We start from the raw sequence: 25,334 nt of genomic DNA, 5'->3' as shown, positions 1-25,334 counted from the left end.
GTTTGGATAAATTCCTGAACGATAGGGGGATCGAAGGATACAAATAGGGGTAAAGATAGGTTTTAGACAGAATATAGATAGAAGGATAAAAGGGATTAGAGAAGGATCACATTACAGGTCATGGGCCTGATGGGCCGCCGCGGGTGCGGACTGCTGGGCACGATGGATCTCGTGTCTGACCCAGCGGAGGCAACTTCTTATGTTCTTATGTTTTAAATGGTCTAAGTCACAACGTCCAAGTTCTGTCGATCCTGGGCTATATAACTTTCGGTTATACATGCTGTACGACTAAGTCTAAGCCGGCCCACATTCCGCCCAACTCCCACCATCGACACTCCTCCTGAAACGCCCCATTTAGCTCTGGTCGTTCAGCGGCACTATGAAGGCCTAGGTTGTTTAGAAATACGTCCAAAACCCGTTTTTATTATCAGCACTTGGACGTATTTTATCAATGTTCGTCCAAGTGCCGACTTAGGCCATTTTTTGGACATTTTCCTCTGTCGATTATGAGCCCCCTATTCTCCACCCCTAGCACTAAAAAATAAAATCTATTTTTTAGCACATGGAATGCTTGTGCAGATGCCAAAATGATGCCTGAGTGCTTTGTGGTAAGGCATTTTTAAGTTGCAGTAAGCATACTTTAGTATTTACTGCAGCTTAGTAAAAGGACCCCTAAGTTTGTACCCAAGGCAATGAAGGGTTAAGTAACTTGCCCAATTTAATAAAGAGCAGTAGTAGGATTTGAATCTGGCTCTTCTGGCTCTCATTCCACTACTCTGTTAGGTTATTCCTTCAACCACCAGGGTTATCCCTTATAAGGTATCAGTCCTTTTCCATAACAGGTACTGTGATTTCTCTTCGGCTTGGAAAAGAGACAGCTGAGGGGAGATATGATTGATGTCTACAAAATCTTAAGTGGTATAAGGCAGGTACAAGTGAATCAATTTTTAACTCCATTAAAAATTACAAAGACTTGGGAACACTCAATGCAGATACATGGAAATACTTTTAAAATCAATAGGTGGAAATATTTTTTCACTCAGAGAATAGTTAAGCTCTGGAACTCTATGCCAGATGATGTGCTCACAGCAGTTAAAGTAGAGGGTTTAAAAAAAAAAAAAGTTTGAACAATTTCCTGGAGGAAAAGTTCATAATTTGCTATTGAGGCAGACATGGGGGAAGCCACTGCTTGACCTGGATTAGTAGCATGGAATGTTGCTGCTACTTGGGTTTCTGCCAGGCACTTGTGACCTGGATTGGCCACTATTGGAAACAGGATACTAGGCTAGATGGACCATTGGTTAGATCCAGTATGGCTATTCTTATGTTTTTATGCGTAGTATAGACTCAATGTTCCCTCTAAGCTGTGCGCTTGTGCGCGCGCACACAACTTGCCGAACCCGTGCACACAAATTAAAATAGCGCGCACAAAAAAATAAATTTTTGCCTAAAATGATTTTCACTGCTAAAATGAAATGTTGCAGAAGACCAGCTGTTCCGATTTCCCATTTATCACATTTATTGAAGCGCTATAATATAAATTTTAAGTCATTCACGTGATTCCGTTATCTTTGGCAGTTGAACTTGACACGTCACGTGCCCCATAGGGCCATAGCCTATGGCCCATAGGATATGAAACACTTCCGATTCTTTGACTTCCTGAAGTTCCGCCATATTGTTTATTTCGTGGAATCGTAGTGTTCAGCGTGGTACTGCGGTTGTATAACTGTATTTGTTTATTAAATTGCAACCAGATATAACTCTTAAAATGTCTAAACCGCGAATGGTGAAAAGTGTAAAACGCAAGAGAGCTGCAACAGCTTTTAGGTCTGAATGGCGTGAAGGAATTGTTGAAATGGAGACATCGGAATCTCGAAATACAATGCGTGTTCGACTGTGTGAAATATTTACCTATGACGAAGACAATGGAGTTATGTGTTGTTATTGTCAAGATGCCAAAGCAACTGGAAAATTCTCTACTGGAAAAATGTGAGATGATGTTTGGAAACTGGACTTTCTGAAACGCCATCTATCAAGTAAATCTCATACCGACAGTATTAGGAAACTCAGAAGTAAAAATCCAAATTTAAGAGGGGGACTGGTTAACATGTTGCTTGAAAGCCCAACCAAAAAAGAAAACAGGCAAATTAGTAATGAACGGAAGCGTTCCAGTCCTGATGAAATTAAGGTTCTTGTTGACAGTGTTGTGCTGGCCATTAAGATGAATATCTCAATGCTCTCTGTTTAAGATATCAATGAGCATATGGCGAAGTATGTTAGTATACCTGATAGCTGGAGAAGCAAAAACTATGTGTTTGAATTTCTTGGAATTATCAATGGCATCGTGCAAGATGATCGTATGGCAGACATTAAATTAGCAATGTATCATACGTTAACTGTTGATGAAAGCACAGACATTTCTGTCAACAAGTACTTAATACTCTACTTTAAGTAACGGCCAGTCAATTCAAATGAGTATAGGACATCATTTGGTGGGATGCTACAGCTGGAAGCATGTGATGCTACATCAATAGTAACAGCAATTAGGGAATTCTATAGGAAACATGAACTTGACCTGAATAAAATGGTTATGTTCACCTCTGATGGTGCCTCTGTTATGTTGGGCAAAATAGATGGTGTTGCAGCACAGCTGAGAAAATACATTCCACATTTAGTGCAGCAACATTGTGTTGCACATCGGGAAGATTTGGGACTTTCTGATTCATGGAAAGAAGTAAAATTGATGAAAGAAGTAGAAACTGTAATGAGAACTGTGTACATGGTGTTCTGTCAGTCTTCTACTAAACGATGCAAATTTCAAGAAATAGCAGATGCATCTGAATGTGAATCAATTGCTTTCAGACCTCTGAATGAAGTGCACTGGTTATCTAGACATTTTGCACTTAAAGCAATTATTTGAAATTATGGTCCCCTGTTAAAATATTTTGAAGAAGACAAAGATAATGATCCTATTGCAAAGTACTGCTATAAGAAGCTGAACAGTGAACAATTTCATATTACACTTGAAGTTTTGAATGATGTCTTATCAGAACTGGCTTCCTTAACCATGGCATTTCAAAAACATGGTTTGACACCATTGGAAGCTTATCATCTTGCACAGGGTAAATTGAACAAACTTCAAATGCAATACTTAGGCGACAAGGTTAAGTGGAGTGATAAAGTCAACAGTCTTCTTGACAACAGGATGAAGTCTGGAGAAAAAGTTTCAGTGGATACTAATTCCATATTAACCTTCATCAACATCCTATGTTTGCATCTGGGTGAAAGATTTCCTGAAAATGAAGTTGAGGAATGGTCTGCTTTTGACTGTACAGCAATATCACAATGCGACTTTGACTTCGGAAATGGACATATCAGATCTCTTTATTTAAAGTACAAACAATTTATTCCGGAGGAAAGTGTTATCATTCAGCAATACAATGACTTTAAATTCCTTGTTGCAGAAAAAATCAAAAGCAATCTGATAAACAGCTTTCCAGATTTGACAAAATTTGCATTTCAGAATGATCAATTTGCAGATTTAGCAAAATTGATGGACATTGGTGCCAAATTCTTAACATCTAGTTCAGATTGTGAGCGTGGTTTTAGTCTAATGAACAATTTGAAGACTAAACAAAGGAATCATTTACATTTAGAGCATTTGGAAATGCTGATGCGTGTTAAGAGTCACCTTCAAGATGGAGGCTTAACAGATCTTGACAGAATTTATTCGGACTGGATAAATATGAAAGATCGCAGGGAAAAACTTTGAAAACTAAATTACTGTTATTTTCTAAATTTTAAGTATAAAGTACAATGATACCTTATTTAAAGGTAGCGCTCAATTAAACATTTCAATGAAACATAATTTATGTTTATTGAAATGAGACTTTATGTTACATAAAGTGTAACTAACATAAAGTGTAACTAAAATTACATTGTGTTTTCGTTAATTCAGACTAAACTCAAAGACCTGCCCATAACTGAACTCCGGGCCCTCTGGCAATCATTTTTATAGCGCACACAAATTTAGTTTTTCTTTAAAATGCGCACAGATGAAATTTTTTGCGCACACAGCCTATGAAAAATTAGAGGGAACATTGCTCAGCACCTCTCCCTTTTCCTGTCCAAACTGAATCATTTGTAATGATCAAGTAACTACTAATAGCAGTACAGCTATTGCCAAAACATGCTGCTTCCGAGGCTTATGCAGACAGTACCCTATCATTATCAACCTGAGGCATCAAAGGGGATGTCTCAAGGAAAGTCATATAGTTCCTGTATCTCTTCTCTACATTTTCTGGTTGTTGTGAATATATAAATCTGTAGTCATTATGTAGGATTCTCTAGCTATACCAAAAATTTCTAAAATGCATGGGAAAAGTGGGAAAAGATAGAATTTTATTGTTTGGTAAATGACAAGGGTAACTTGCAAGAAGAACATTATCACACAGCACAGTAAAAGGATATTCTAAATCACAGAATAACAGGTATTCATTGTAAACCCAAAAGAACTTACAGTACCACAATTGCCTACTGTACAAAGAACATATGATTAAAATGTGTCATTATTCCTCTTGTCCATCTGCAATGTTTGAAACAGTTATGCAAGGCATAATCATGTTAATACCATGTCTGAAATGCAATGTGATAATCACAGTTCACAATGCAGATACTATGGTCTATCAGGAAAGCCTCAGCGATGGTAGAACTATACAAAATTGTCCAGCTGCACTTCACAAGCACATTGGGATCTGAAAAAGTTTGAAGAATGGTCTGGTAGTTGGCAACTATTGCTAAAAAAATGCAAGGTCATGAACTTGGACTGCAAAAATCCAGGAGAACAGTATAGTACTTCTGTGTGCTGATTTTTTTTAGTCAGGGGTTTCCTACCATGAGAGCTTAGGATATCCTAAGCTATGATATAACAGGGCAGTTAGAGACATCTGACTAGGAGCTGCTCTGACTCAATGGGTAAAAGCCCTATGCTTATCTTCCAGAAGTCATTGGGACAAATCCCAAACAACTCCCCCAGCACTGGGTTTAGATGAGGAGGCGAGAATATGCATGGGGGATTGCCCTGAAAAAGCCGGTACAGCAAAGCATGTCAGCATCTACCCCCAGCCAACAAAGTTGATATAGCAGCTGAAGTCATATAAAGCTAAGTGATTCAGTTTAAACAATATTTATTGAGCAATCAATTTATTAGAAATATATTTAAGAGTATAAAAATTGAAAGTACAAAAACATAAAAAAACACAAAAAATTAGTTATTTAACTCGTTGAAGGATCAATGATGATTTAGCTGCACTACATAAAAATTATTGCTGAAGACTATTGTACTACTTCAAAGATCCTTAAAAGAAGTTATATGTTTGTAAGCAGAAATAATAAAAATACATACATTGCATGGACTATACATTCAGTGTTATATATATACACCATTACAATTTAAGCCATGTATGCCAAACAAGTGAGCCTATTTTAATTGTGGCTTTCTACCTTGCAGGTGCACCTTGATGATCTCACAGTGAGGTCACCATTGTGCAGCTGCACACCTCCATTTGCAATGGACTAGAAGCCATGCTAAGGTCCGTATCTGTTTTTTTCTGGTTTTACCATTTTGCAAATGATGTTATCTGTTCAATATATATATTTATTCTAAGACAAAAATCTCTTACAGATAGATGAAAATAGGAGAGTTGTTTAACAAAAATCCTTCAAATATGAAATGATGGGGTTTAATGTATTTTCAGGCTGAAAGACCTCAAGTGTTCACAGCTCCTCAAGTGTTCTGGGTCCGGAAATAGACCTGCCCAGATTGCTCAATGTGAACTATCACTTGTCTTATTTGCCTTTATTTTGATTGAAATACTCTTTAGGCAGTTGTTCAAGTTGGATGGGATGTCACCATTTATTTATTTAAATAGTAGACAGTAGAATTTAAATAGTATTCTTGCTTGAATTGGGAGCCAGTGTGAGTCAAGGATGCCTCGGTGATGTGGTTGTGTTTTTGTAGTGAATAGATTAGTCTCAGGGCTGTGTTTTATACTGTTTGTAGTTGTTTTATCATTGTTGTGGGGTAGGGAAGATAGAAGATGCTGTAGTAGTCAAGGAGACCTAGAGCTAGGGACTGGACCATAAGCTGGAATTGTTTTCTGTCAAAGAATTTTCGAACTTGTCTTAGGTTTCTCATGACCGCGAATGATTTCTGTATTGTTTTGTTGATTTGTGGTTGCATGGTGCAGCATCTGTCTATCGTTATTCACAGAAGTTTTGGAGAGGGTTGAATGGGGTATGTGATTGAGTTTATTACTAGGTTTGTTATGGTTGGGGTTTTATTTTTTTTGAGAAGTATAAATTTTGTTTTGTCTGGGTTCAGTTTTAGTTTGTAGTCTTTCATCCATGTTGCCACTGTTTCTAGTGTAGTGTGTCTGTCATGGTGGGCGTTGGCTGATCAAAAGGAAGGAGAATGGTGATTTCGTCTGCATAGCTAAAAGAGGTTAAGCCTATTTTGTCTAGGCAGGTGCCAAGGGATGCAATGTAGAGATTGAAGAGTGTTGGGGATAATGGCGATCCTTGGGGTACGCCACAGGGATTAGACCATGGCTCTGATTTTTCATTGTTTGTCTTTACTCTGTAGGTCCTGGATTGTAGGAATCCTTGAAACCATGTGTGCACTTTGCCTGTGATTCCTATTGTATCTAGTATTTGTAGCAGGATATCGTGGTCTACCAGGTCAAATGCTGCGGTGAGATCTAGTTGTATAAGTATTTTTTTGCCTGTGCTGAGGTGTTGTCTAGCTGTGTCCAGAAGGAAGCCTAGTAGTATCTCAGTGCTGAAGTTGGTTCTGAATCCAGACTGTGTAGGGTGTAGCAAGTTGTGGTTTTCTAGGTAGTTGGTGAGGAGTTTAGCTACGAGTCCTTCCATTAGCTTGACATATAGTGGAATTGAGGCTATGGGTCTATAGTTGGATGGTTGATCTGTTGCTCCTTTTGAGTCTTTTAAGATCGGGATGATTTTGGAGAGGTCTTGTGGGAAAAGGCCATCTGTGAGCATGGTTTGTATCCATTGCATGAGGAGAGTGCAGAATTTTAGACTGGAGGTTTTTAATAGGTATGGAGGGCATTGTTTGAGATTGCAAGCTGCATGGCTGTATTTTTTATAGAGTTTGTTAAGGTCGAACCATTGTATTGTGGAGAAGTGGGACCAGGTTCTATCTGCTGCAGCTGATTATTTTTCTGTAGGGGGCATTGTGATCTCTTCTAGGTGGGTTGGGGTTTGTCATGGCAGTTGTAATTTTGTTTTTAAAGTATTCAGCTAAAAGTGTGGCTGAAGGGGGAGGGTTGTCATTTTTGGCTAGGTAGGGTTTGGTGTCTGTGAGTTCTTTTAGTAATTGGAATAGGTTTTCTTTTGTGTGTCTTAGGTTTCTATGCCTATTTGGTTTGTGTAGTTTGTTTTTCTTTTTTCTTTTAGTTTGTATTGTTGGTTTAGTTTTTTCCATGTTGCTTTTGTGTGTTCTTGGTTACTTTTTCACCATTTTCTTTCTAGTCGTCTGCATTGTCTTTTGAGTAGGAGTAGTTCGTTGTCGAACCATTTGTCTGATCATCTGCTGATTCTGGTTCTCCAATTAATTCCATAACCTTAAGAGGTATCAATTTTCCCTTCTCCACAACCATCAGAATCCTAGGATTACACATCAACCTAGGCATTCGAAAAGGATTTTGCGTTCTCTGGAAGCTCAGATAAATAAGGAAGTAGTTTGACCAAGCATCTTTCATCCTCTTTAGTTATAAGTATCTTGGATTATTGCAACATTACCTACTTGTCTGGACTTCGCAAACATTTCCAGAAGCTTAGCATAATCCAAAACACTGCTGTTAGACTAATATTCAACTTGAAAAAGTCTGACCACATTACTCCTTTTTATCACAAACTTCACTGGCTGAAAATGGAAAACTGAGTATTATTCAAACTAGGCTATCTCTTTTACAAAGCACTTAATGGATTATTACCCTCCTACCTTACCAATCAATTTTCCTTCTCCAGACCTGGGCGAACCACAAGACCTCAATCATTTTTTACCTTTCCATCAGTTAAAGATTCTACCCACAAGAGATTCTTATCCAAGCTCCTAGCCTACCAAACAGCCTCAAAAGATCCAGATTGAGTCAACTAGTCCGCCCCTCAACCTCCTATATGCATTTTAGAAAACTCTTAAAAACATTTATCTTCTCAAATTAATCGTCCTAATTTAATAACTTCTTTTCCCTCATTATTAACTAAACTCTCCCATTCCTTTCCATCCTTACTTTTCCATTGCAATATTTCTATTGCCTTGTAAACCGCTTTGAACTGTAAGCTTATGTGGTATATAATAAAAAAAATTATGTTATGTTAACTCCCCCCCCACCCTTTTACAATGCTGCAAATGCTCTGACGCCCATTAAATCTCTATGGGTGTTGGAGCGATAACCACACCAGCAGCTGCTACTGTGACTTTGTAAAATGAATAGCACTAAAATATAGAGAATAGCACTAAGTATAGAGAATAGCACTAAAGTATAGAGAATGTACTAAAGTACTAAATGCACTAAAGTACTAGAGAATGGCACTAAAGTATAGAGAAATAAAGTTAAGCACTGGTGCAGGCCCCATATTGCTTGCAATTACATTCACTATTTGAAAATTTCACCCCTATAACTCAACTAAGCTTTAGAAAATGTAGCCACTACATTTATGATGGAAAGTGAGTGGCCACCAAAACCCATCAAAGCCTTACTATACCGCCATATTCAAAATCCTGCTATTAAGATAATTTCTGGAGCAAAGAAGTATGATCATGTAACCCCTCTCCTTCAAAAAGCCCACTGGTTGCCAGTCTCACAAAGAGTAACATATAAAATCGCCCTTTTAACATTCGGAACTCTGCAATCAAATGCCCCAGCCTTCATAGATAGATTACTGATTCCATATGACCCACCAAGATCCCTAAGGTCCATATCTCAATTTAACCTCAATATTCCTTCCCTAAAAAATATTGGCACACGCCGTACCTCAATTTTTTCAGTTACAGCCCCTACACTCTGGAACGCTCTTCCACTATATTTAAAAATGGAAAAAAACTTAAAAAAATTTAAAAGCAACTTAAAATGTTTCCTTTTTAACGACGCTTTTAACTGAAAAAAAAAAAATAAAGAGGCTCATTTTAGAGATTAAATAATATTTGTTTTTAATTCATACCCATTTCCCTAATTCCTTTTGTGTTTACCTTAAACGTTTCTTTCATTTACTTTATCAATTGTATTTCTTACCCCCTTTACCATTTGTGTTTATTGCATGCCAGCCCATAATTACCTAGTACGTTCTGTAGTCAGTTATGTAGTTTATAGAAAGTTTGTTCTAAATGTTATACTTTCTTTCTTGTTGTAATGTTATTTTATATTCTGTACAACGCTTTGAAGAAACGAAAAAGCGTTTAATAAAAAATTAAATAAACTATAAACTATATAGGTGCCACCTGTAACCATATGGGCTACTGAAATCGTAGACAAGCAGGTATGGTAGGTTTGGGGGGAGTTTGGGGGGGTCACCATCAATTATAAGGGGGATGTATATCTAACACCCTCTAGGTCAGGGGTCTCAAAGTCCCTCCTTGAGGGCCTCAATCCAGTCGTGTTTTCAGGATTTCCCCAATGAATATGCATGAGATCTATGTACATGCACTGCTTTCAATGCATATTCATTGGGAAATCCTGAAAACCCGACTGGATTGCGGCCCTCAAGGAGGGACTTTGAGATCCCTGCTCTAGGTGAACTTCACAGTAGTGCCCTCTAAGGTGTCCCACTACTCTGTTGGGATATCTATGTGGCCAGTCTATTACAATGCTGGCCCCTCCTACGTCCAAATGGTCTGGGTTTAGATGTTTTGGATTTGGATGTTTCTGTGGCCATAAATGGGGTATAAAACTAGGCATCCTAAGGTTGGATGTCCAAATAGGAAATAAAAAATTATATATATATATATATATATATATATATATATAGACATCTAGCGGTTTGCCTTTCGAAAATGGACTTTTGTTTCTGAGCCTCCAAATTTGGATGACTTGTACAAAATATCCAGATCGGACTTAGACATCCTTTTTGAAAATGGCCCTCTGTGTGTCCACAACCATCACACAAGGATCTGGATCACTACACCTTTTCTTCTGGTCTGTGTCTATGGGAAAAGAAATCCAGTAATTCAGGGCCTTAGTGCTTGGAATATCATTGACACTAAACATTGTCATTATGAGTCAACAGCTCACTAGTTAATTACTATCTTGCACTTCCTATATTGTATGTCACTCTCTTATCCCAGACCTTGTAATCTGCTGGTTTTATAATAAGGGTAATTTTAAGCTTTTTGGGTCCTTTTTTTTTATTCCTTTTCATATGGCAAATCTAAATCCTGTAAAATGACAGTTACAGACCTAAATATATATGGCTTAGGAAAGGTCTTTTTCATGGAGAGGTGAGTAGGGAAGGTAAGTACAAAAACAGTGACCAAAGTCAAACATGCATGGGATAAATACAAAGGACCCTTACACAGAAAAATCACAGGATCAAAGCAAAACTTAGCTTTACTTTTTAATATATACATGATTCCACTCTGTCGTGTTTTACCTTGTCTGGGGGTACAGTCACAGACGTATACAGATGACATATGATTTTTCTTACGGTAACTTTGAAAGAGACTGTAGACTATTCTTTGGATGTCGTTAGGATGAATTTAAATATGTTTAAGAGCTGGATGGAGGCCAATAGGCTTAAGTTAAATATGAGTACTTTTCCTGTCTATCAAATAGAACCCTTCGGTTATTCCATTTAGTATGTTATTGATGAATCAACTCATGCTCGAATCCTAGTGACTTGATGAGTTACAGATCTAAAAAGAGATCGGTTTTATTCTAGTCCAGTAAGGTCCTCTGTACCAGTCATTAATATGTCTCATTCCAAATGCTATCCCAAAAAACACTAAACAAGGAGTCAAAATCACATATACTCGTATCATACAGAAAAAAATGAGCGACTAAGAGCTAAATTCACTAAGCAAACCGATCGTGTACTGATTGGTTTGCGAGCCCTTTGCAACCTGATTTCCCTCCTGCAGTATTCACTAACCTGTTTTGCGATCTGATTCCGATCCACACATGCAAATGAGGGGAACTGCATGCAAAGTAGGCAGGGACGCAATTCACTAAACAAATTTGCCGATTCGACTGTGCTGGCCGATCAACCCAAAAAGCGACTGCTGAGGACCAGTTGCTGAAGCTCTTTCTGACTGCCTTCTGCCTTCTGCCTCCCTGCTCTCAGCCCTGTCAGCCCCGATCTCCTGCTTCCCCGATCTACCTGCCTGCCCCAACTGTAGCTGCCCTGATCACCTGCCTGCCCCGATCTGCCTGCCTGCCCCAACTGTAGCTGCCCTGATCGCCTGCCTGCCCTGAGCTGCCTGTCTGCCCCGACGCTACCCTCATCGCCTGCCTACCCCAACTCTCCCACCCTTCCCCACAGTGTAAGCCCATGATTTTAACCCGCAGGCTTTAAAGCAGGTTAAAACCACAGGCTGTAAAAAAAGTTGAAAAAAAGAAAGAAAAAGTGCCGGGCCGGAGGTCCCGTGCATGCGCAGACCATCTAAAGATGGTCTACGTATGCGTGGGGATCGTTATAGACCAATTTGTGCCAGCAGATGGGGGCGTTCCTCCAATCGCCCCCATCTGCATGTTGCAGTTTGGTGAATTTGTCGGACCTGGCTTGGAGGTAGGCTTCAGAGGGTAGTGGTGAACAGCACCCCCTCCGAAATGACGGAGGTAATCAGTGGAGTGCCGCAGGGCTCGGTCCTGGGCCCGATCCAATTCAACATCTTTATAAGAGACTTGGCAGAAGGGCTGCGAGGTAAAATAACATTATTCGCCGATGACGCCAAACTAAGCAATGTAGTGGGCAAAAGCACAACAGACATAAATTCAATGTCTGACAACATGATGCATGACCTACTCTTACTGGAGCGCTGGTCTAGGTCCTGGCAACTCAGCTTCAATGCCAAAAAATGCAAAGTCATGCACCTGGGCAGACAAAATCCATGCAAGACTTACACCCTTAATAGCGAGATCCTAACAAGAACTGAAGCAGAACGAGACTTAGAGGTGATCGTCAGTGAGAACATGAAGACTGCCAATCAAGTGGAGCAAGCTTCATTCAAGGCAAGGCAAATCATAGGTTGCATACGCAGGAGTTTTGTCAGCCGTAAGCCTGAAGTCATTATGCCATTATATAGATCCATGGTGAGGCCCCACCTGGAATACTTTGTACAATTCTGGAGGCCGCATTACCGTAAGGATGTGCTGAGACTGGAGTCGGTCCAGAGAATGGCCACCCGGATGGTCTCGGGACTCAAGGATTTCTCGTACAAGGAATGGCTGGATAAGTTGCAGCTGTACTCACTCGAGGAATGCAGAGAGAGGGGTGACATGATCGAGACATTCAAGTATCTCACATGCCGCATCGAGGTGGAAGAAGATATCTTCTTTTTCAAGGGTCCTGCGGCAACAAGGGGGCATCCGTGGAAAATCAGGGGCGGGAAACTGCAAGGGGACACCAGGAAATTCTTTTTCACTGAAAGGGTGGTTGATCGCTGGAATAGTCTTCCACTTCAGGTTATTGAGGCCAGCAGCGTACTGATTTTAAGGCCAAATGGGAAAGACACGTGGGATCTATTCACAGAGAAAGGTAGGGGAGGGTCATTGGGGTGGGCAGACTAGATGGGTCGTGGCCCTTATCTGCCGTCTATTTCTATGTTTCTATGTTTCTATGATTCATGAAAACTATGATCTGTGAAACAGTATATAGTCTAACCTTGACAGGATGCTATGTGCTCTTGATACATGTGTGTAGGCCCGTCCCACTCTGAGTAGACGTCATGGATCTATCAAATCCAGGGCAGTACTAAAATACTTTACCTCCCTAGTGTACTTCTGCTTCCCACAAATTTTGAAGCAGATCTATTTAAATGAGTTTCTATAACCAAATTGAAGTCACTTACCATCATTATGTTCTTTTCGTAAAAAGGGGTAACATATAGGGCTCCTTTTACGAAGGCGAGTTAGGGCCTTAACGTGCGGAATAACACGCGCTAAAATGCTGCGTGCACTAGCCGCTACCACCTCCTCTTGAGCAGGCGGTAATTTTTCAGCTAGCGCATGCTAATCCGGTAAAAGCACTAAAAACGCTAGCACACCTTCGTAAAAAGAGCCCATAATCAATAAATAATCAATAAATAACAGGCTGAGCTGTGAGTTATGGGGCTATACACTATCAAACGAAACATTTCCTGGCCCTAAAGCTGGGGCTTCAACAGCAGAAACAAACTGCAGATGCAAACCTTCTGTATCTTTAATTAAAAGTTCTACATTACACATTAAAGACTAACACAGCCACACCACCTCCCTGATGAAAAAATAAAACACCTCTCCCACCCACATGCACTGTAGCTTTTGATGTTCTGTTTCCGAAAGCGTCGTTTCTTGTAGGCAGGCGATGTCAGCTCAATTCCTTTTTAGCACTGACAAAAAGTTTGCATCTTTTAATCATGGAAGTGATCCTTGCCACTTTCCAAGAAATGATATGATTTATTTTAACATTCAGAACAAAAAAATTAAAAGAATTCTGAACCTAACATACCATATTTTGATCTTCCCTTTATATATTTGATCTTCTCTTTATATATTTGAAATATATAAAACCAATGGGGTGCTAACATCATGATACAAAAATAGACTCATTCTCCCCATAATCGACAGTGGATAAGCCTGCCAGATATTTAACTTCTGTATAAGGTCTCTAAACCAAGGCTTTACAGTGCAATCATTTGAAGAAGCCAAAATAGCCAGAATTAACACTCCCCCGCCCCCAAAAAATATTTTATATCTTCTCCTGGATGCCCAATACTCACCCATAGAATTTGTACAACTAAAATTTCTCCTGACTCAAGATACATGAGCATTTTAACCTTCTCACTAATGCTCATGATACCACACAAATTAAAGCCTTAAAATGATCTCTTCCAAATAGAAAAAACCCCAGAAAACTATAGTGCACTCAGTGTAGTGTATTCCTAACCCCTTCTCCCGACTCCCCTCCCACCTCTGCACAACCCAATCCATTTGAAATATCTATTAATTCCTCTGTTGCATATGTGCTCAGAGGAAAATGAGTCACATTACGAGCTATGGGGGCCATGCTCTCCCTACAGTTGTCTTCCTTAACACACACTAGTACTGATAATCCAAAATAGCTATAATTCAGAGCGTCAGACATTCTACTTAACTCAGAAAGATACCAATATGGAAAACACTCTAAATGAGCAGAACAGACAAAATAAATTTGAATGGTTTCACATTTAATTACACGACAGAGCAACATAATTATAGCAACTACAATATAATATGCTGAATAGCTTATGGACATGAGCTGCACAAATACTGAAACCATAGGAGCTAGCTGGTTGTCTCCCACAGTCTACGGTCAACTTGGAAATTCAGTGCCAGTGCCTTATCCATTGACCAGAATTGAATTTCCATTTTGGGGGGGGGGGGGCTAAGACATAGCTGGCTAAGGCCCCCCCCCCGCCTCCTTTTATCAAGGCCAGACCAGTGTGGTAAATGTTCTGACGCTCATAGGAATTGAATGAGAGTTGGAGCATTTCCTGTGGCCTAAGTCAATATTCATCGGCTGGCTGGTTAAGTCATATTGGCCAAAGATAGACCTGATTTTTAGGTGGGTCTACCTGACCACTGAACTTAGCCAGCTAGCTGATGAATATTGGCAGTGACCGATGAATATTGGCAGTCACAAGACTTAGCTGGTCACCAGGCTAGACGGCAAACTGTATATTCATTGGGAGATAGCCAGTGATCTTCTGGCTATGTGCCATTCAGCAGGTAACTCTTCAGCATGTGACTACTGAGCAGTCTGTTAAATATTTTTAAGTAAATAATCTTCAAATTTCATCAGTTTCTCTCCTGGATGTATTTATTACTCTACAGGCATTGTTCCTTTGCTTCCCTTTGATACATAGCCTACTCTCCTTCTCAACTTGTCCTAAGGAAGTATGCAGAAGAGTTCACAGATTTGTAGGAATCTGACAGAAGGTGTTGTATTAATGTTTTTTCCTATAGCCACTGGAACTGAGCCAAGAAGACCATCTCATTTCATGTAGGCTAACCTGTATTGGGATTGGAAGGAGGGAGGGGAGAGGGAACCACAGGTGAAAGGCTTTGGAACTTTGTGACCATTGGCCCTGAGCCATCCAATCCCCAGGAAGTGCAGATAGCATTTTGCTTTGTTGAGTAATTCAAGCTGTTCTCTATTTAGAACTAAGTTCTAATACTGTGCAGGTTTTATATAGTCACACAGGATATTAGCTATCTATTTACATCAAACATGTAGTTATTATAACCTTGTACATTTCAAAAGGCATTTATTTTTAGAATTCCAAAGCAGTAATACGTGGTACCAGTGCACGGGATAGCTCCTTAATACAAGTAATTCTAGTATCCATTCATCAGAAGTGGTTTTGGAAATTACTATTGATATAAAATTCTTACCATTTTCTATAATGAAAATGTAATATTGCTCATCGCAGTCAAGATGGTACACGTCTCAAGGCTGTCCTGGTACAGTTTTCATCATTGCTTCAGCCTTCAGACAAGCAAGGAAACTAATTCCAGGCTCTGCTACCCTGTACACAGAAGGACAGCATGACTGCCATCAAGTCCAGTGAATATGGGCCTGATTCACTAACCTGCCCGATCGTGACCGATCCATGTCTGATCCAGGCAGGGCCGAGCGATTCAGGAAGAAAGAATGTTCAAATGGGGGCGATCGGAGGCACGCCCCCCCCTCTGCCGACACAGATTGCTAGGTAGCAATCCTGATGCATGTGCAGGCCATCTACTTTGCATGTAGATGGTCTGCGCATGTGTTTTCTGACTGTTTTGTTTTGTTTTTTTTGTTTTTTTTTTAAAACCCTTTTTTACTGGCCCCGACTCACCTGCTTTCTGTTACTCTTCCCTGCAGCGCAAACCCGTGGTTTTAACCTGCGGGTTTAAAGCGGGTTAAAACAACGGGTTTGCATTGCAGAAAAGGGTGGCAGAGAGCAGGAGAGTTGGGGGAGGCAGAGAGCAGGTCATGATAGAGAGCCAGGGAGCCAGAGCAGGAGAGTTGGGGGAGGCAGAGAGCAGGTCATGATAGAGAGCCAGGGAGCCAGAGAGAGAGAGAGTCGGGGAAGCAAAGAGCAGGTTTATTTCAGGGCTGCAGGGCTGGCAAGACAGTCGGAAAGGACATGAGTGACTGGTCCCCAGCAGCCACTTCTAGTTGATCGGCCAGCCCAGTCGGTGTTCAAGATTTTTGTTTAGTGAATCGTGTCCCTGCCTACTTTGCATGCCGTTTCCCCTCATTTGCATGCACGGATCGGAATTGGATCGGCACAGAGGTTAGTGAATCGGGTCGGAGGAAAATCGGGTTGCAAAGTGATCGGTACACAATCGGTTTACTTAGTGAATCTAGCCCTATATAGACAGCAACTAAGGATTGTCTCAAACAGTGTCTAGTAGGGATGGGCGGCCAGAAAATTTGCATTTCCTTTCCCTTGTCATTTCCTGGAATGTTCATTTGGTTCATGTTTGTTGGTCCTGGGAGCAACGTTGCAGAGTGCATGCTCTTTCAAAAGAGTGTACACTATTTGCATAGAGTGCGCACTTTTCACAGTAGTGAATGTGTGTACAGTGGTTTGTGTATGTTCGATGGTTGAAATAGGTGCACTATCAGAAAAAGAGTACACATTCTTCAAAAGAATGTACACTGTTATCGGCAAATGAAAAAAAGACACAAAATGTGCTTTTTCTGCTCATTTTCATTCGTTAACAACATGCTTGGGATGTGTCGTCAAGTTTCCCATGTCTCTGCAAGCCCTTTGGAATTGTGAGTTTGCACAAAATATACTTTAGAACAGCTTCCAAGCATCAGGCAGGACAATAGTCTGCATGAGTCTTTAGCATCTCTGAAGCAGATTACAAAACGGAGCACATAGTTGGACTATCTTTGGCCAGCAGCACATTAATGCCTGAATTTTTTTTTTACATTAATACAAAAGGCTATTCGTTGACTGGACTCTAATTATAGCTTCAATATATATAACATCCAGTTATTACAATCAATACTAGTCCAAAGAGACCATATACTTATTATTTTAGACTTTTCATGATCCTCAGAGGGCTAAAGAACCTCATTGGTTCATGTGAATCAAATCACAGAACCCAGTCATCATAGGATCAACAATTTATTAGTTTTTATAGGTTTTATACGTTGTTGTTTTTTTTTTTAGCTTTTGTAGCTTTTTTTAACTGTTTTTTTAGTTTAGAAACTTTTTCATATCAGTAGCTAGTATTTAGCCTCTACCAACATGCACAAGTTTCAAGATAACTTTTTGTCAGGGTTGAGGCTCCCATGGTTAATCTAAAAACAAATAACAAAAATAATTTGTCTTAGCCAGTAAGAATAACTACTTCAATTCTAACCATATTATACATACTAACAAGGACCTCTTCCCTATTATTTAGCATTTATAACTTAGAATGTATTAGACTTACTATCGTGCTCCTCTCCATAGAGTATCATATTTTATTAGTGTCTGTCGTCAGTTCCGGTTAGAACAAAAAAGTTCAAACTGAATCTAGATATCTGATGGGAGCGATTACCCCTGAAGGACAGATGGGAAATGACCAACATGGTAAGAGATATTATTAAACCACTGATTTAAAACAGTTCATGATAAATAGATAAGAAAGCAAAATCTTCATATTGTAAAGCATTATATTTAATTTAGGCTACTCCTATTTATAACTGATTGAAACCTAGTTCTAAACTAGAGACATCTAGTCTATTTCTTCATTTAATCCATTTGGAGCCAGAGTATTCAAAGAATAGATCCATTTTTGTTCTTTAGTATTCAAAGCTTTTTTTAAATAATTTCCACCCTCCCTCCCTACTTGTACAGTGTCAATCACATGCCATTTTATGTCTTGCCAAGTATGATTCATAAGTCTGATATGGTTTATAATCAGAGCTGTATCTGTCTCAGTATTAACTCTCGACTTATGTTCATTGAACTGTATTTTCACAGATCTATAGGTTCTTCCCACATATACTTTTGCATATGGGTATTGAATAATATAGATAACATTAATTGTCGCACAGTTTGTAATCCCCCTTGAATAAATTTCTTCTCCCGTCTATGGATGAACCTGACATAGGGAGCACCACTGGCAGTGACCACATGCTTCATAATATCCACGTTGATATGGTGAATATGGGCTATGAAGAATTTCTCCTACATTATGATGTCTCTGAAACGCAAATAGTGGGCATTCAGGCATGTCCTTCAATAGCTGTATTATATGCCAGTGTTTAAGAATTAGTTGTTTTATTTTCATAGAAAGCGTGGTAAACTTCTGTATATAAATAAGTTCTGGTTCAGAAGGTTGTCTTCCCGTTTGTAAGAGAAGGTCACGATTGGCATACTTAGCTCTTAGGTATGCCTTTTTTATAACTATTTTGGGATAACCTCTCTGTGAAAATCTATGCCAGAGTGCCTTTGCTTGAACTTTAAAATCCTCCATTGAAGAACAGAGACGACAAATTCTTAAAAACTGGCTAGTGGGGAGATTCGATCTTAATTCTCGGGGGTGAAAACTATGATAACTAAAAAAACTTGCACGATCTGTTCTTTTATGATATAAGGAAATCTGAAAAGTATTATTGTTTTTCATAATATGGATGTCCAAATAATCTATCACACTCTGGTTCATGGTAGCTATAAATTGAAGATATGGATCATTCATATTTAGCCATGCAACAAAAGTTAGTAGTTCTTCTTTAGTGGCTGACCATACAAAAATAATATCATCTAAAAATCTTTTCCACAGTTTAACATGTTGAAATAATGGATTCGTGTAAATATAACATTCCTCAATATCGGCAACATTATAGTTGCCACAGATGGGGCCAAACAGGCACCCATTGCAATTCCGTGTATTTGTAAAAAATATTTGTCTTCAAACATAAAATAGTTTCTTTTTAATACCATAGTGGTAAGTATTAATAGGAACGCTGGAGTAAGTCTTGGGATCCATATCTTAGTTTGAAAAATATTCTCCAATATAGTCAGAACTCTATCTATTGGGATCATCATATATAGGGAAGTTATATCCAGTGTAACTAACCAATCCTGATCAGTGACATTGTCCATGTCATTTAAACTATTCAACATGTGGGTAGAATCTTTCACAAAAGAGACCGCTTGTTTAGCTATTTGTTGGAGATAAATATCCATAAATTTGGACAATGGTTCTAAAATAGAGCTCTGCATGGTCACAATAGGACGACCTAGTGGACTGTCAATAGTTTTATGTATCTTCGGAAGAAACTGAATTATTGGGGTCCGTGGATATTGTTCTACTAAATAGGAAGCCTACTTAGATGTTATAATTTTTTTCTTTCAATGCTTTTGTGATAATATTTTTAATTTCAATTTGTAAATCTTTCATCGGGTCAACAGGGAGATGTTGATAAAATCAGGTTTATTCAGCTGAGAATAGGCTTCTTTTAAATATGCTTCCCGGGACTGAATTACGATTGCTTCCCCTTTATTCGCACAAGTGATAATTAAAGATGAATCTTGATGCAATGTTTGTAGAGCTTTCCATTGACTTAAGGGCAAAATTGATCTATAGGGCTGAGCTTCTTGTTCCAAAGATTCCATAACCCTAAATATCAGATCCCTAAAAGTTTCAATATGATGGTTTAAGGCACCCGGGGGACACCAAAATAACTTAGGTAGGATTATAGATCCATCTGAATTAAACGAATGATCTTGAAAATAAATTTTTAATTGTAATTTCCTTAGGAATCTATAAATCTCTCGACGGGCTTGAAAAGGATCATAATAAGGGGTAGGTACAAAACCTAAACCTAAATTTAAAACTTCATATTGTTGTTGTGTTAATTGTTGGGTAGTGATGTTTATTACTGATGATTTTATTGTTGTTGAGAATGGGTGTTTGGGTGATTGCTGTATTGACCTTGTCCTTGAAACCCTACCGTGTCGATCCTCTATTTCAATTTCTGCCTGGTTGTTGACAGGACCCTTGTGCTGTTTGTTGATATGTATAACTCTGTGCACAACTATCGCTACCAGAATCAGTAGTTGTAGTATCATCTTGGAATGGTTGTTTTTGAATAGTTTTAATATCTTTATGTTTAAAAGTCCAAGTATAAATTAGGTTTTGATTACAATCTCCTTCATCTCGTTTGTTTCTTGATTTTAGATAATTTAATTGATTTGCGAAATGTATCCAGTCATTGTTGGGTATCTTCTTTCAATCTAGGAAACTGTTCAGCCACTGTATTCTGTTGATATCTAGTTTCGGTTTGAACTTTATTGTTTTAACCGGAACTGACGACAGATGCTAATAAAATATGATACTCTATGGAGAGGAGCGGTTTCTTAGAAGCACGATAGTAAGTCTAATACATTCTAAGTTATAAATGCTAAATGATAGGGGAGACGTCCTTGTTAATATGTATAATATGATTAGAATTGAAGTATAGTTACTCTCACTGGCTAAGACAAATTATTTTTGTTATTTGTTTTTAGATTAACCATGGGAGCCTCAACCCTGACGAAAAATTATCTTGAAACATGTGCATGTTGGTAGAGGCACTCCCTAAATACTGGCTACTAATATTAGGCTAAGTATATTGATATGAAAAAGTTGCTAAACTAAAAAAACAGTTAAAAAAGTTTCAAAAGCTAAAAAAAACGTATAAAACCTATAAAAACTAATAAATTGTTGATCCTATGATGATCGGGTTCTGTGATTTGATTTGATTCACATGAACCAATGGGGTTCTTTAGCCCTCTGAGGATCATGAAAAGTCTAAAATAATAAGTCTATGGTCTCTTTGGACTAGTATTGATTGTTATGACTGGGTGTTATATATATTGAATTTTTTTGACGGCATTGAAGATTTAAAAGTTAAATTGGACATTTTGCTTTAAGATTTTTGCTATTGATTTATTTCTCACCATTTTAGAAGGACACTTTGAAAACACTGACTGGCAAATTCTATGAGGGACCTTCAAAAAGTTTCCACACTTTTATTTTTTTTAAACACTATTTATTAAATATCTCAAAAGCAAATTACACCACTTTTCCACAAGTGAACCAACTTGCCTGACTAGTCACATGACATTCTACGACATGTTATCTTACCACATCTTCTGCCCCAACCATTTCCTGTGAAAATATGAAAGTGCGGAAACATTTTGAAGGACCCTCATATACAGTATAGTCCGCAAAAAGTTAGGTGCCTACATCGGTGTACTTATCTGAAGTAGGCGCCTAACTTAATAGGTTAATAGGCTTAAACGGCACCAATGATAGGCACTTAACACCTCATAATTGCTGTTAATTGGATTTAATTTCAAGTTAGGCATCTAACTTAATAAATGCAATTTTATAAAAAGTAGGTGCCTAGTCCACAGTGGCTACTTAAAGTGGGTGTGTTTTCAAGTTAGGCGCCTCTTTTTGAATTAAGTTCCATTAGGTGTCTAACTGAAGCGCAGGTATTTAGGCGAAGAAACCCATGTCATAAATATGGTGCGCCTAAAATTAGGATGTCTAGTGATGCCTGTATAAAGAGAGGCGTAGCCAGTAGAAGGAAGAAGGTGTTGATGCCGCTGTACAGGTCGTTGGTGAGGCCCCACTTGGTGACAAAAATGATAGGAGGTTTGCACCAGAAGACATATGAGGAGAGACTGGAAGCCCTGAATATGTATTCCCTAGAAGAAAGGAGGGACAGGGGAGATATGATTCAGATGTTCAAATACTTGAAAGGTATTAACATAAAACAAAATATTTTCCAGAGAAAGGAAAATGGTAAAACCAGAGGACATAATTTGAGTTTGAGGGGTGGTAGATTCAAGAGCAATGTTAGGAAATTCTACTTTACAAAGAGGGTGGTGGATGCCTGGAATGTGCTCCCGAGAGAGGTGGTGGCTAGGAAAACGGTGACGGAGTTCAAAGAAGCATGGGATGAACACAGAGGACCTAGAATCAGAAAATAATAGTAAATATTGAAGAACTAAGGCCAGTACTGGGCAAACTTGCATGGTATGTGTCTGCATATGGCCATTTGGTTGAGGATGGGCTGAGGAGGGCTTTAATGGCTGGGAGGGTGTGGATGGGCTAGAGTGAGCTTTGATGGAGACTTCATTTGGGTCTTTATCTGCTGTCATCTACTATGTTACTTTGTTACTAACGTCACTTAGGCGGTGCTATGCGTGATTTTAACAGTGTTCTTAACTTTTTATAGAATTACACTTAATACTGCACTTCTTCATAGTTGCCATTGAATCGTGCTTGAGTCCTAGTGACTTGATGAATTACAGATCTAGAAAGAAATTATTTTTGTGCTAGTTCAGTAAAGTCATCCAGTGTTGTCCCCATGGTTGTTTTAAACGTGTCCAACCATCTGATTGCAGGTCGTCCTCTTTCCCAGGTTTCCTCAATCTTTCCAAACATGATGTCCTTCTCCAATGATCTTTCTCTTCTGACAGTATGCTGTGTTGGGGGGTGTAACACCTCACATTATACTGAAAAATAGGGAAAAAGTTAAGTTTCCAGTATAATGTGGGATTACAACCCCCCAACCTCCCCCAATGCCAGCGTGATCCCTATTAAGCAAAATTGGGGGATTCCCCACCAACACCCCCCGTCAGAGCCCTTTAAAAGAAGGTTTTCCTGCGGCACGCTGAAGGCTTGCGCTGAATTGTCAGCGCTCATTTGTCTCTCGCGCTTAAGACTATGAATCGTACAATTGAGAATTCTACTGTGTACACACAAAGGCCCTAATTCCATAAATGCCACCTAAATCAGCTGGTGCCGTTGAAAACAGCACCTACCATATGTCAATCCAATTAAGGTGCTATTTACAGAATTACGCCTAGTGGCGCCTGATTTGATTAATGTTAGGTGTTGGTAAATTAGGCCAGGGTTTTCCTTACCTAATTTACCGGCACCTAGCACAGATGCTTACCAGTGCCTAAATCATTCCATGCCTTGGCTCCACCCCTAACCATACCCACTTTTCATATAGGTGCCAATTTCCACATGGAAATTTAATCATTTTTAAATTGTTTTAATGCCATTTTCAAATTATTATGCCATTCAGCCAATTAAAATATTTAGGTTTCTTGTGGAAAATCGGCTAGGTACCACTTAGACTAGAGAATCGGGGCCAAAACAGGAGGAAAGAAAATCTTATCTGAATTTTCCATGGAACTTTCTGTAGTTCTTCAATTATAATATATTAACTTATCAGTAATCTCAAATGGATATGTCCTTCACGGTTCACAGACAACGGCGCAAAAGACAAAAGCGTGCGCCGACAATTGAGCGCAATGCGCGCCGCCGCGCCGCTCTAAATTACAGTTTTTAGGGGCTCCGACGGGGGGTTTTGTTGGGGAACCCCCCTCAGTTTACTTAATAGACAATGCGCCGGCGTTATGAGGGTTTGGGGGGTTGTAACCCTCCACATTTTACTGTAAACTGAACTTTTTCCCTAAAAACAGGGAAAAAGTGAAGTTTTCAGTAAAATGTGGGGGGTTACAACCCCCCACACTCCCCACAACCCGGCGCGATGTCTATTAAGTAAAGTGGGGGGTTCCCCCCCACGCCCCCCCCGTCGGAGCGCTAAAAACAGTAATTTAGAGCAGTGCGGCGGTGCACGCTGCGCTCAATTGTCTGGGCGCGCCTTTGTCCCGGCGCGCTTTTGACCTGACACCGTCCTGCACTAGCAGTGAATGCCCTTTTGTAAAGCTTAGTGCAGGCTAAAGGAATTAGTGTGCACTAAATACTAAGAAGCCCACAGCTATAAAATGGACTTCTTACCATTTAGTGTGTGCTAATTAGGTTAACATTTGCTAAGCTTCCTATGAGTTTAAAGCCTGAGACAAAGTCCAATGACCTTTAACTCGGAGCGGTATGATTGCTTTTACAAAGTAGCCCCTCTCTTTTCTCAAACTGCGCTAGAGGTTTTTTGCGCAGGCCAGCGAGATACATGCTCTGACGCTCACATGCTAAAAACCTCACATGCTATAAACCTCTAGCACAGCTTGATAAAAGCAGGCCTAAATTAGTATAGGTTTTAATGTTTTTATTTAAGGTATTTTTTTTTTTTTAAAGAACTGTGCACGAGAGTACTCTAAATTGTTTAAAGTTTTTTTTTCTTTGTTTCTTGTCTCTGTTGGGCTTATCCTGGGTGCTGCTTCATTCAGATATTTATCTCACAGTTTTATACAATTTTCTTTTAATAAATAAAAGGTTTGGCCTTATGGCTAACTTTGTTACCATTGGTTTTTAAAGCATCTTTGTTAGTTAGTTGTACCGCTTGTTGACTTGAATGATATTTGACTCGTACCTGAGGTGATTTACTCTTGTGCAATATGTTTCCTTCACATATACATGAATTTAGCAGAAGAGAAACCATAATGTTTTTAAGAAAGTGCTGAATGTTAAGATATCATTTCATTCCGTGAATCTGCATATATTTTACAAATTTAACTTGTATCATTCGTGTATAAAAAAATTGTTAGCAAAGAAATGCTTAACTTTATTATTGTTGAAATGCAGTCATTAATGTAAGCATTCATCTTCCCTGCCATCAGCTGTCGCCAGAATTCTGAAGGCCCCCGAGTCACTCAATGTCACCTTTGGTTCTGAAGTGACTTTGCAATGCACAGCTGCAGGCATTCCAATCCCCACCATCCGATGGTTTGAAAATGGAAAAGCAGTAAGTGTTACACTGATACTAGATCAACATCTCTAATAATGGTCCCAGCATGGAGTGTATTGATGGTGGTCTTATTTATTTTATACATTTGTATTCCTTCACTATCCAAAGTAGAGAATGGCATGAGGATACATTTTTCCCCTTCCCTGGAGGAACTCATTTTCCCGTCCCAACCCCACGAGTTCTTTTCCTGTCCCTGCCCCATTCCTGCAAGCTCTGTCCTCATCTGCACAAGCCCCAAACACTTTAAAAATCATAAGTGTTCGAGACTTGTGCAGTTAAGGCAGAGCTTACAGGAATGGGGCAGAGACAGACAGCAACAAAACTCATGGGGACAGGATGGGGAAATTGAGTTCCTGTGGGGACGAGGAAAAATTTGT

At 39.2% G+C, this 25,334-nt stretch overlaps 1 protein-coding gene across 5 annotated transcripts in view; it reads left to right on the top strand.

Annotated features, from left to right (window-relative positions):
- The window catches only part of MUSK (muscle associated receptor tyrosine kinase), a 185,417-nt gene that overhangs the window by 81,476 nt on the left and 78,607 nt on the right, over window positions 1–25,334 (top strand). For all 5 annotated transcript variants that reach the window (XM_033926451.1, XM_033926479.1, XM_033926469.1 and 2 more), the window contains one exon: window positions 24,830–24,954. In XM_033926451.1, coding sequence (XP_033782342.1) covers window positions 24,830–24,954 — 125 coding nt within the window. The remainder of the gene's footprint in view (window positions 1–24,829; window positions 24,955–25,334) is intronic.

Source organism: Geotrypetes seraphini, chromosome 1, assembly GCF_902459505.1.
Source record: "Geotrypetes seraphini chromosome 1, aGeoSer1.1, whole genome shotgun sequence".
Taxonomy (NCBI): domain Eukaryota; kingdom Metazoa; phylum Chordata; class Amphibia; order Gymnophiona; family Dermophiidae; genus Geotrypetes; species Geotrypetes seraphini.
Note: the sequence above shows the minus strand (reverse complement) of the source record. Positions and strands in the feature narration are given on the sequence as shown.